The sequence below is a fragment of the Rhodnius prolixus genome, unplaced genomic scaffold (genome assembly GCF_049639745.1).
Source record: "Rhodnius prolixus isolate KJV_2025 unplaced genomic scaffold, Rpr scaffold_15, whole genome shotgun sequence".
Classification (NCBI taxonomy): domain Eukaryota; kingdom Metazoa; phylum Arthropoda; class Insecta; order Hemiptera; family Reduviidae; genus Rhodnius; species Rhodnius prolixus.
The window spans coordinates 4,223,940-4,236,426 of NW_027411605.1; the positions used below are offsets into that span (position 1 = coordinate 4,223,940).

The 12,487-nt window shown below is 36.3% G+C and overlaps 1 protein-coding gene across 5 annotated transcripts in view; it reads right to left on the reverse strand.

Moving 5' to 3' along the window:
- Dora (zinc finger SWIM domain-containing dorado) overlaps nt 1-12,487 on the reverse strand; it is a 40,089-nt gene that overhangs the window by 11,255 nt on the left and 16,347 nt on the right. For 3 of the 5 annotated variants that reach the window (XR_012459061.1, XM_074129681.1, XM_074129680.1), the window contains 20 exons: nt 11,920-12,115; nt 11,612-11,839; nt 11,100-11,333; nt 10,174-10,319; nt 9,617-10,100; nt 9,099-9,317; nt 8,850-9,020; nt 8,009-8,195; nt 6,582-6,735; nt 5,937-6,169; nt 5,664-5,811; nt 4,856-5,136; nt 4,118-4,329; nt 3,902-4,030; nt 3,303-3,761; nt 2,742-2,765; nt 2,512-2,622; nt 2,219-2,408; nt 1,734-1,908; nt 97-246 (listed from right to left, as the gene is read on the reverse strand). Coding sequence is in view for 4 of the 5 variants with exons in the window: in XM_074129681.1 (XP_073985782.1) it covers nt 97-246; nt 1,734-1,908; nt 2,219-2,408; nt 2,512-2,622; nt 2,742-2,765; nt 3,303-3,761; nt 3,902-4,030; nt 4,118-4,329; nt 4,856-5,136; nt 5,664-5,811; nt 5,937-6,169; nt 6,582-6,735; nt 8,009-8,195; nt 8,850-9,020; nt 9,099-9,317; nt 9,617-10,100; nt 10,174-10,319; nt 11,100-11,333; nt 11,612-11,839; nt 11,920-12,115 (4,131 nt within the window). In the remaining variant the exon portion in view is untranslated. The remainder of the gene's footprint in view (nt 1-96; nt 247-1,733; nt 1,909-2,218; nt 2,409-2,511; nt 2,623-2,741; nt 2,766-3,302; nt 3,762-3,901; nt 4,031-4,117; nt 4,330-4,855; nt 5,137-5,663; nt 5,812-5,936; nt 6,170-6,581; nt 6,736-8,008; nt 8,196-8,849; nt 9,021-9,098; nt 9,318-9,616; nt 10,101-10,173; nt 10,320-11,099; nt 11,334-11,611; nt 11,840-11,919; nt 12,116-12,487) is intronic. The other 2 variants (XM_074129682.1, XM_074129683.1) reach the window with 2 other exon arrangements.

Consider the following 12,487-nt stretch of genomic DNA (forward strand, 5'->3'; position numbering starts at 1 on the left):
AAATCAAATTAACTTGACCGCAAAGAAAATATAGTAAATTTAAAAAGAATTTAAACAAGTAAGACAAGCAATTTTTTTTTTTTAAGTTGAACATACCTTCGAATGGATTGTAACCATTCCTTAAACTGTTGCGTTCCCTCGGGAGTTATTTGGAATGCTGCCCTAGCTGACAGTACAATGCTGACGAATTCATCATACTCAGCTGTTGAAAGATGATACAGTTTCTGATGTAAACATTGAATGTACCTTGAAAACAAAAGCAAAAAAATGCAAGTAAAGCAAGTTTAACGATAAGTAAATTAATTTCTATAAATATTATTCAATTATATATAATGATGTTAAGATATTTAGATAAATAAGAGTTTGTTTTTATTACGGGGGAAACACAAGAGAGGTTTAAAACCCCAATCTAAGGTAGCTCCATTGTGTAGCCCCTTTTCTTGGATTTCACCTAATCTGTCTCAGAATCTCAGCGTTCCTGTCGCAAAATATTTTAGGAAATATCATGCCCACGAGCAAAATTTAAACTTTCAAATAAAAGGTAGGCGAAAAGTGTACAAATCTTGTCACACTTCCTACAAAATGGAATAGCGGTACTGAATGATTCAGAGTTGACTTAGTTTGTTTTCTATGGAGCTCAAATTGTGGCCATTAATGGTGCACATTCGTTTCTTTTGTAAGCCTCGCTTTCGGATTTGATTAGAACACGTTACAACAACTACTTATCTTATAATTAGAAGCACGATAATGATAATCTAATAATCACAGTAATCAATCACCCTATCCACGTCACGTTCAACATTGATTAAGCCCAGCTTAAACAGAGCTTACGACTTTAGCTTTGCCATAAACTATTCAACGAGAACAAAGAAAACTAGATCAACCATTTAACTAAGGGTCCTCGATGAATGTAAAATAAAGAAATCTTGAGTGAAATAGTTCCAACTTACCATTTTGCACTCCTTATTGAAAAACTAAAACTGTCTAGTTCTTCCTGGTTCTTTCCCAAGCTTTTATTTTAGTTTACTATTATACTTTAGGGCAGGGGTGAGCAACCTTTTTAATCAATGGGCCAATTTAAATTTTAATTTTTTTTTGCGGGCCGCACATAGATTAACTCTTACTAATAATTTACGAAACGTCCGTATTGCATGTTTGAACAAGTCACCGACAAGTGTGTATCTCGTCACAAAAAAATCGCGCAGACGCGGCGTGTTCGTATTGCATGTTTAATAACGTCGTCGACAAGTAACTCGCCATAAAAAAATATTTCGGTTTAGTATGTACTACCATTTTATTATAATTAATTTTATAACAATATATTGATGGGAGAAAGTCGATAAAATAAATTCAATTTTAGAAATGCTTGGCGGGCCGCGTGTTGCTCATCCCTGCTTTAGGGTATAATAGATAGATTCTTCCGAGATATAATACGTATACATAATTGCTAATTTCAGACCTTTTTTGCTTTTGTTTTTGCCAAAGGAAAAGATCATCTTCATGTAAGATTTGTTGCATGATAGCTGGTTAAGAACGTTTAGTAAGATTTAAATATGAAATCTATACCAATATGCAATTTTAATTTGTCAACATAAGTTCTTAGATCGAAATCATGAGAAAAACCTAAAAAGGACTGACGTTCGCAATAATCTATTCATTTTGACCAAATATTCGAATTAATTATTAATTATTTCGAACTAATTATTACTATTTGAAAAAAAAATGGTACTTACATTTGTTGACATTTTTGTACAATGGGAGTTAAGGTAGTTCTAAGGTGTTGTAATGCAAGTGTTGGATTATTTCTTGCAAGAAAATGGGCGGCTTCAATTGCAACATCATGCAAAATGAATGGAGAAACAATACTATTTACTGCAGAAACACAAAACTGTTGCAGATATTGTGTACCTAGAAAAATAATTGAAGAGTATGTTATATTAAAATTACAACAGGTTCATTTTAGCAAACCCCTTGATTTTTTTATTTTTCTGGCAAAATAGATGAAATTAATGTTTTGATACGAATATATCTCTCCAAGTTTAAAGGTAAAGTCGTGTTTCCGTTTGAGGAAATTGCGCCCTATGAAAATGCAAAATCGAAAATTTCCACAGTTACAATACCTTCTTTCTCTTACTAGAGCAATTAGAGAAATAAATAACCAGTGAATTCGTATGATCTATTTCCAATCTGTTACCATAATAACTATTTCATAGCTTACCTAATTTTTCTGCTATTCGTAACAGCCATTTTACATCATCACCATATGGAGGGTTCCTAGCATATTTGGCATTAGGTCGATCATCATGCACTCTTCTGGCAATAGTTTCCATTGCCAGCATACCTACACGATATGCTGAGAGCAGATACCGCACTTGTGTTGGCGTGATCTGCTGTTGTGTCCGTTGTATCTAATCAGAAAAAAAAAAAAATATCTATTTATTTTTACTTTTTTTCAAAAACAATCCACACAAGCTGCAACCTATTCAACACAAAACCTCACTCAGCACAAACCTGTTGTTGTTGCTGAGGTCTAACTGGCGCTGCTACCGTTATAACCTGAGGCTGAGTGACTGGAGGCGGTGCTGCTTGCGCTAAAGACACCTGAGTCACTGCACCGCCAACCTACAAATTTTCCAAGGATTTTTTTGTTTGTTTTAAAATTTATAAAATTTTTAGAAAAGAAAACATCTTTCTAAATATGTGTGATTTCTTTAAGAGCTTAAATGATCTGAAATACATACTTGGACGTAAGATGGCAATCCTTCCTGCGTTTGCAGCAGAAAAATAATAAATTTACATAAATCCATTTTTAAATAAATCAACGAATAAAAATTTTAAAAAAATTCTCAAGACTATTTACTGACAAGGAAAGTATTGCGTTTATGTTTTCACCGGAAATACCCTTCTGAAGTCCCCTGAGTTCGAAAACGTTTCTTAGAATATGGTCCGTGTGTTTTTTCCCCACAGTTGAGTGAAATGACACTTAGAAGGAAGCCTAGTTATAGCTCTTCTGATGAATAACTTTATCAAGTTTAAAGAAATCTGCTGTAGGTAAATTTGCACTTCTGGTTTTGCGTAAGTAGTTACTTATTAAATGATAAGATAAGAGGGACATTACTATTCCCGAAATTAAGATGACAGCATCCGGGTGTACATTTTACACGGCCGCAATATTTCCTTCCTCACAGTAAGAGAATGTAATTATTGCATAATTAGACACTAGCATATCTCGGTCTTTCTCAGAGCTAAATCTTAAATCCTAAAATTAACATATGAAACGTCAAAATGAATAAAAAAGCTACCTGTATAGGAGTGGCGGAGAAAACGTGTGTTGGAGGCGGTGGAGGTGGGTAGAACTGGATGGGCGGGGTGGGCAAGTGGTACATCTGCAGAGGATGTGAGGCCGGCTGGGTCTGCAGAGTGATCTGATGATGTGGCGGCGGATGGTGGTGCGGAGGTGGTGCCAGCTGGAATCTTCGAGGTGGAATGGCAGTCAGCAGGGACAGTGGCAAGGTGAGAGGCGGCACTCCGTACTGGGGAGGCGGTGGAGGCGGCGCCTGGGGACCACCACTGGCGGCGGCCGCCGCTGCTGCAGCAGCCGGAGTCTCCACCCAGGTAAGCACGGCTGGTGGCGGTGCAGCTGGAGTCGGTCCTGAGGCTCCACCATTTCCGGCCGAAGGCTGTTGGTCCACAACCACGTGTTCTACTAGTACCGGAGCAGGGGTCGGCTCTTCACTGAACACTTCTCCATGGGGGGCATACTGCAATCAAACAACAGCAAAAATGAGTGAATTATTAAGCACTTTACATATTAATCCATATAAACCATCTGCGAAACTGTACGTACAGAAATTAAAATTTCAAATCAAGAGATACTAAAATACATTCATAGAACACATACCCTGACGTACAAATCAAACCAATATTTGGCTACTTGAAATAATACGTCCGGATAGACTCCGCCACCTTTCGCTGCACCTTCCACAGTTAGGCAGGAATGTTCCAACATGTTGTCCGATTGTTCTTTACACTGTACAGAACAAAATAAGTAACAATGAAATTACATAAATCAAAATGCGAAAGAAGATAAATGTAATAAAATAATACAATATTAAACCTGTAAAATAGCTCTTTGTATTTCATTAGGATTTAACGCATGGGCGTGAGGAAGACATGACAACGCCAATTCAGCTGCGGCCCGAGTCATGTTCCGGTCAAATCCTCTTGAAGCACGATCTGCCATACTTGCTGCTTCCGGCGGAGTCAAATGGCCTTCCCATGTGTCTTGAAGAAATGAAATTGCTGGAGCACCAATCTCCATTGCTTGTCCTTTGGCGGAGGGAAGGAAAAAAGAATTTAAGCAAAATTAACACCATTAGTTGTAAGTTTGTATGTAAATAGTTGTATATAGTAGAGGGATGAATGTTGAAGCGAAAGTATTTATAAGTGAGAATGGAGAGTGAGTGTTATTCTAGTGATAAGCACCTAGACGATGCTGGCTGCATACATAGACGATGGCTGTATGGCGAAAGCCAATGCTCCCCCCCCAAAAAAAACAGTCTAAAGTATTTATAATTAGGAATCTTAAAAGGGCGTAGTATTCTTTACTGACTGTTGAAGAACTGTGCATTGACACTGATACATTAATATACCTGCAAAACAAGCATGTGTACATGTGAGACCCATTCTCTTCACTTTCTGTATTTTTATTTGACGAAAACAAAACGGTTAAAGTAATTTTATTGATTAGAATAACTGTTACATCATTGAAGACATAAAAAAGTCGCGTAAGTATTCACACAATTGCGTCGTTGTCAAATATTCAAAATTAGAAACAGCACTTCCTTGCACTCACCTGTAATCCAAGACACATGCGATGAATACGTTCTGCTGAGCCAATTCGGTGAAACACAATTGTGCAGTCCAAGAGCGTACAGTCCAAGCTGGAATGCACACATGTGCAGAGTTCTGTGCGGTCCGTGATGGTCACGTGATGTTGACGGTTGTGTGAACAAAGATGTAGAACTGTTACCACCGGCTTTCACTAGTACCGTTTTGGCCAGTTCGAACATGAAATGAGCACCGGCTTCTGATGGCTGGTTTGGTACTGATGGATAAACACGTTTTCCTTTGAACCTGAAAATAGTAACCAGGTATTACGTCTTTGTGATGACGGATTTACTTTAGTAGCTGTCTTTTCTTTTTTTGACTTTTCTCTTTCTCATTATTTCCTTAAATCCATGTACTCTGTTTTTGGAGAAATTGATTTTCTTGCTTCATAGATCATAAAAGGCTGTTTTTTAAGCTCCCTAACATGAATTCTACGTCATATTTAACCTGGGCTACCACTATTGGGTTTTCCACAAACTAAAAGAGCAATTGTAGACCCATTCTCTTCACTTCCTGTATCAAGCACTCAGAAGTACCGCAATATAGATTTTAAAAAAGAGTTGGACGTATGAAAGGGATGGAATCCCTTGAAGAGGGCACGCCCCACAGCTTGAGTATTATTACATAAGAGCAGATTAATATAAGTATCGTACATGTAAACTTGTGAATAGTTTTTAAATGTTGGAACTTCTTAGATTAGAAAAGCATCAAACATAAAAACATACGAGATTTTTCATGCATCCAATTTAGACGTTAATCATTAGGAGGTTTACCTGGTTGTTTCCTTAGTTCTTGTGGTTGTAGTTAATGATGCTGAAGAGCTAGTGGTCGCATGGGGAATGCTGATAGGTTTACTCGGAGGCAGCAGGCAGGATTCACCATCTCTTCCGGCTATTGAACTCGTACCGTTGGCTTGAAATGCTTTAATAACAAGAAGAAAACATTAATTAAAAAAATGATGCAAGTTTCAATTTCTTTCATCCCAAAGCACCCACCTTCTAAAAGATGCAAATATTATTATTGAATAAAATTATAAAAGTAACCACCTGAATGTGATGGATCTGGTAAGAGCGGATCAGCAAGATGTGAATGGTCAATAGCACCACGATCGCTGTTCCAATGTGAACTTTTGATTGGCGGATGTGCTGTATAATAGGTGGCAGACAATGGTGTCTTCGTTAGCTGATGTACCTCTCGATCTAACAGTTTCTCCATTATGTGAGCAATTCGTGAGGGATTATCCTTATAATGTACAAGTAGAGTTACTGCAAGATCGCCCCTGTTTAAACAAAAATAATAATAATAAAGTGAGGACACTCAAACGACTTACTGCTCTTACTCTAATTCTTGAGATGTTCACTTATAGGAACATAATATTCCACCTCAAAATAACTACTACGAAGTTACTTAAAGAAATTATTCAAATGAAAGGGATTCCCTGAAAATCTCAGGGAAAAAAAATCCATTCAGCAAAGTGGTACTTTCGATAGAGGGATCTGGATTTTCCAGACTTCAAATGAATATTTTCAATGAAAACTTAAATCCGAAAGTTTATCATCAGTTTATGATCGCAACACTTCCATTACCTATGTTAAGAAGAGTAAAAAAATCACAACTTGCAAGTTATCTTACGTATCTGAGACCAATGAATGTCAAATAACTTAAAAGAAATTTAAAAATCATTTAATTACCTTTGTCTTCGAGTTCCTTCACAAAGAAGTGGATGATCCGCTTCTGACACATTCGCTTTTAAACCCAGAGCAGCAGTTGCCGCATCAAAACCCAGTGTTTCATCAGTTATCAATCTTAAATTTGGCGATAGAAGTTGACATTTGGATTCTCGGCCTGTAATAAATCATAGGAATAACGAATATATAGTTTTCGTGACCGCAAATTGTTAAACTTAGGATGGAAGATTTGCGAGGAATTGGTCAAATAAAACAACTCGTCTTTTTGCCAACGTTTCGACAAATATATTGTCCTCTTCAGGGCCTGGATATTACAAATACAATACCCGCATGGAAATCGGGGAACACCATTAAACAATTTTTCACCAAAACAAAGAGCAAAATTCAAACAGACAAACTATCTAACACAATTTACAAAATAAATTGCCAGGATTGTGACAGTTGTTATATAGGCCAGACAAGTCAGTATCTCAAGGCAAGGGTGTGCCAGCATCAGTATGATTGTAAGACAAAAAAAGACGACAATTCCACCGCGCTACTTAGACACCACATTGACAACAAACACAATTTTGACTTTCAGAATGTGACAGTACTCGATAGGGAAAAAAACCACTATAAGCGAAATTTTCTTGAAATGTGCTACATAGTAAAACAGAACAACACAGTAAACTTTAGGACAGACACGTCGAATTTGGCCAACTGCTACAATTTTATCATTAAAAAATAAATAGATATCCAAATTTTGTACATAATTATTGCTGGGTTTTTTAAATTTACTTCAAATCTTTTGGTTATTAGTTATTTAGTGCATAAGGGTTATCTGGTTTCTCCTGTGTTTTGGGTTTAACGGTTTTTGTTGTTTAAAGAAATTTCCCAATATTTATTGTATTTACTCTTTTGGTGTAACTAGTCTATTGTATCTGTCCAATTGTAATTACCAAAATTCCCGTGTAAGTCCCGCTATATCTGTATATATATATATACCTGCTTCTCCATTTCTGGCTCTTAGTTTCTGTAACTCAACCAACCCGCAGAGCCACGTAAGTTTCAATAATTATAAAGAATTTAGTGTATTTTACTGTTTATTTTTGTATTACTGATTTTCCCTGTTTTTTCTATGTTACTGACTCTGTAAATTGTTTAGTATTTGTAATATCCAGACCCTGAAGAGGACAATATATTTGTCGGAACGTTGGCAAAAAGTCGTAGGAATAACTTACAGAAGTTATAGTTTCGAGCTTAAAAATTAAAACAAAAATCTTTAAAAGAACAAAAATGTAAAGTAATTTAATTAATTCGTTAAAATGAGAACTTGTCAAAAGATTTTATTTGAACCAATTTTTCAAAATGTTTTTTGCAACTAAAGAATAATTTCTATCTTGAAATAAACTTCCATAATTACAGCTTACACAATCAAAAATTATACTTACATGGCATGGTAAGTGCATCTAGAATAAAACTGGCTAGGGTAATTGGTAATAAAGCTTCGCCCCGTGTTCTCAGTTGTCCTTCACGAAGTAGTTCGGCTCGTTCTCGTATCATCGTCAGCTCTTTTACACCCAACGGAATTCTTTTCAAGAGATTCACTAATTCAGATTCTTGATTGAACAGTTTTACCTATAACAAAATAAAAGAGTAAAAATTTTTTTTTTGTTTTATTTTTCTTCAAATAATAGTATGAAAAGTACTAAGGACTGTTCCATAGCTGATATTAGAGAGGAGCTTCATTAAAATCCATGTCCTCAAAATAAGTAAAAAAAGATTCGAAACAAAACAATTCCTTAACGAATATTATATTCAAATCAAATGGCAAGTCAAGTTAATTAGATAACTATAGGTAAATTGAAGAAACTTCAGTAAAGTCACTTCTGGTGAATCAGAATTCTCCCAACGAGCACTTTTTTCCGAAACATTCAGTCCAACAATGAAACTTTAACTTCACTTGATTACTCCATTCGGATTTCCGAAAGAAATCCGTTTAAACGAAGTTTGCGGAAAAGATGTACAAATAAAAAATATAAAGCTATATGTATGCAGTTCATATATATAAATATATAAATAAAACTATACGCTTTCAATAAATCAAGCCGAAAGAAAATAACAGGATCCCAGTTTTAATCCCTTCCCTATTTTTCTGGATGGCATGGATTTACTCGTATATGTAAATGTAATTTTCTCAATAAATGTTTTATATATTTTTTAAAGAAAAAATGAAAAGAAATTCTCATATCTACAAAAAAAAAAAAAAGGAAGTGTTCCTTAAACTCATACCTCCAGAGGTTTTGTGGTTGCAGGTGGACGGGGCATTTCTAGACCGAAAAGTCCAACTCTAAAGGCAAGATGATAATGCTCTGGATTTTCTGCCAATACAGTACAAAGAAATCCACATTTTGCCAAAGTGTCTGATGCCATTACGCTGAGCTGATGCGAAGCTGGATTGATCTGTTTTAAATAATTAATTTATTTGTATTTTTGTTGTTGTTTTTTTAAAAGAAATAATGGCTATTTTCAGGGAAATACCTTTTTCCTTTTCCCCTTAGTTTGTATTGGCGGTAGTTCCACCATAAGATCTGGAGGGTTTTCTAACAACTGCTCGGCCAGTTTAACACCTAGAAGACATGCTTCTCTATTATGTCCATGGGCGTGAAGTCCTTCTGCCCTGGCAAATAGGATCTCCCATGGATCTTTAGGACCGTTCACCTCTCCAACACGATCAGTTGGTTTGTCACAACCGCCATCCTGGATAAACAAAAAAAAAAAAAAAAACATTGTAAAATGAACAGCTACAAAACCTCTCAGATATTTTTAGAAATTCCATAATTTTCCAGATTTTATTTTGTGTGTTAAATTTCCCACAAAAGTGTACTGAAGGAAACATTAAAAAATCCACTAAATTCCTTATGGAAACTCAGAATCCAGAATCAAGTAAAACAGGCACCAAATAAAACAATAAAAAAGAAAAAAACTTATAACAGACACAAATAACATCAAATAAACAGAATCTTAAAGAAATAATTCAATTTAGTTTAAATATTTACCTTTTTCTCACTATTTAATCCAACTCCGCTGGAGCCACAACTCCCAGCATCTTTACTCGTAGATTCTTTACCAGCAGACTTGTTAGGATCGTAGTAATAAACAAAATATTCATCACTCGATTGTTGTGAATCAGAATTAGAGGACAGTGAATCATCCTTTGAAAGTCGACGAGGATCGTTCGTTGGATCCACACCACCAAGACTATTGTCTCCTTTACTGGTTTCAGATTCATCGCCTGAAGGCGTCTCCGAAGCTGGAGGTGGCGGCAGTACAAGTGGAGGCATGATTGGTTCTCCGCCAGCAGCTTCTGAACAACTAGATGACGAAGATTCACTACCACCCGAAACGAAACCACCTTCTTGTGAATCTTCTTCTTGATTTGGTTGATCTTGATCATTTTCACAGAAACCTTCGCTGGACACGGAAGATCTATTGCCAGAAGCTGAACCACCAAGGCCCATGGCCAGTGCAATACCCTGCGAACTGTGAAGTTACTATTTAGTTTAGTCTAATCCTTAAGAAGTTAAGTTAGATTTAATTTTAAAAGAATTTATACCCTGAAACTGTTAACTGATACGTAGGTAATTCGAAGCCATGCAGTAGTTGTTTCTGTTCAACTCGCCATGTTCTTGGATAGAGAGACCAATCAACCACAAGGTGATGAGGTGCCTTCTGGTACAGTACAGCTTGAGAAGAACTGACCTATAAGTTATAACACAAGTAAAAAATGATGATTCGAGATATGCAATTTTTACTTATCTTAAGAGGCGATCGATCTAATGTTTTTCTGTGTGTGTGTTTTGTTACGCATTTTACATTAGTCATTTGTAATTTAATTTTACATAATTTTAGGTTTTATTCCACTCCTATTATTTGATGAAAAGTTGTTTTATTTTGACAGTACAGTGCAGTATTCTGGAACCTATCTTTCATACATCTGCATATCCGACTTATTTACAAATCCCCAAACAATAATCACTACCAATGCCGCATCCTGTCCTCCCACTCTAATCCCAATCACGTCTCTACTTTGTTACAAGAGTATCTTAACTCATTGAAACTTGTTACTTCCGCGTCACAGGACTTCTCAGGGGACTCCTTGAACAAAATTATCTACCATGTACTTGGATACCACAAAACACAATATAGATCTAGATAATTGTAGGGCTCCACCAAACCCTCCAAATATAAACCTCATACAATCCTTCCAATCCATAGTCTGAGCCGAATAGTTAATGCACCCGATTACGGTTTCACCTTTCACCTTTATCACGACATCAATGCTCCATTTATTACCAAATTAATCTATTTCCGATTTAATCATTTAAACCAACCAACAGGATCATCCTGGCCGTAAGCACAATCTCTAACCGACAATCCACCGCGACGTTTGAAACGTCCCTTGACCATGTGATCTCCTTTCTACCCTCCCTCTTATCCAAAGCTAGGAAGTAATAAAGATCACAATCACATCCTACTTACCTGATTTACAGTTATATCGCTTTTAGAGTCATTATTTTTAAAACAAGTAATCGGTTGTGCCAGCCAATTTGCACCGCTTTGATATGTGACCCCAGGGATCTGATAATCATCCCAGTCCAATTGACAAGCGGCAATGGCCGGCTTAAAACCGCTGAACACATCTATACTGGTGGACATATTTTTGGTAGCTCGGTCGTAGGTACTGTTCGGATGCAAAGATCTGCTCTTTTCAACCTGTAATAAGCAAAATGTGTTAATATTTACGAAATTCAAAAGTGATGTAGGCAAGAATGAACATTCAGGTAGACTTGTAACTAAACCTACACCTGCTAACATTGCCAGACCAATCTGTTTTCTAGTCTGGAGTGGTACGTCAAGAGGCATATTTATCTGAATGGCCAGTCAACGATGGGCTAAGTGATAAGCGTCTCATTATTCCCAATGCAAATAAGTGCACTGAGACGGGAAAGTCGTTATTTTGATGGGAGGAAGACAAAGTAAAAATCACTTACCTTTTCAATAATTTTAGTGTGCCACTCGTTAAACTGATTCTGAAATAGTTGTCTTTCCTGCGATGAAAGGGCAGGATTCAGGGCGGCCAGTCTCCAGAGTACGACAACTTCATCGCATAACGATGCGCAAGCATGTTGTGTGCCATTACTGTTCACACTACTATGTTTACCACCGTTACTGACGCCCACGTGTAGCGCAACTTTCGTATTAAACCACCAAACCATTATCTGAAAAAAAAAATATATGTATATAAAATTAATTGTTAAATTAAATTTTAAGTCAAAAATTGTTCTAAAAGATTTCATACCTGATCACAAGCCAGACATTCATCAGTAATGATCTGCAGTAGAGGTAATGCATTTCTATCGCTTCTTTTGTACATTTCTCGAACTATGGACAAGAGATTCCACATTCCTTCTGGTTCCCTACCTCGCAATGGTCGTAGAAGACTTGTCCATTCTGCAGCTGCAGGAGGTGCTGTTGTACTCAGGTAATTAACATCGCTTAAAGGAAGCAAAAGAGTATTTATTATAAACAGATCTAAATTTTTAATAATTTATAAAAAAAAAAGACCAAATAGATATATGGTAAAAGTAGAAATACACAAAGACATAATCTGCTTTGAACAATACGACTATCTCTTACTCAAAACCTCCAAGTTTATTTCAATCTTCAAATTTATACCATACATCAATAATAGGACTAATATTCTAAGAATGAGAGGACTTCTGAGATAGAGAAAGCGAGACGCCCCAAAATCTTCTCTTTTTTTTTAAATAATTTCGGATAGCACCACATACGTCATTTTAGAGAGAGGAAAGCAGAAAAATCCCTACCCTCCATTGCCCTAAATAATTTTCACGAAAAAATGTTGC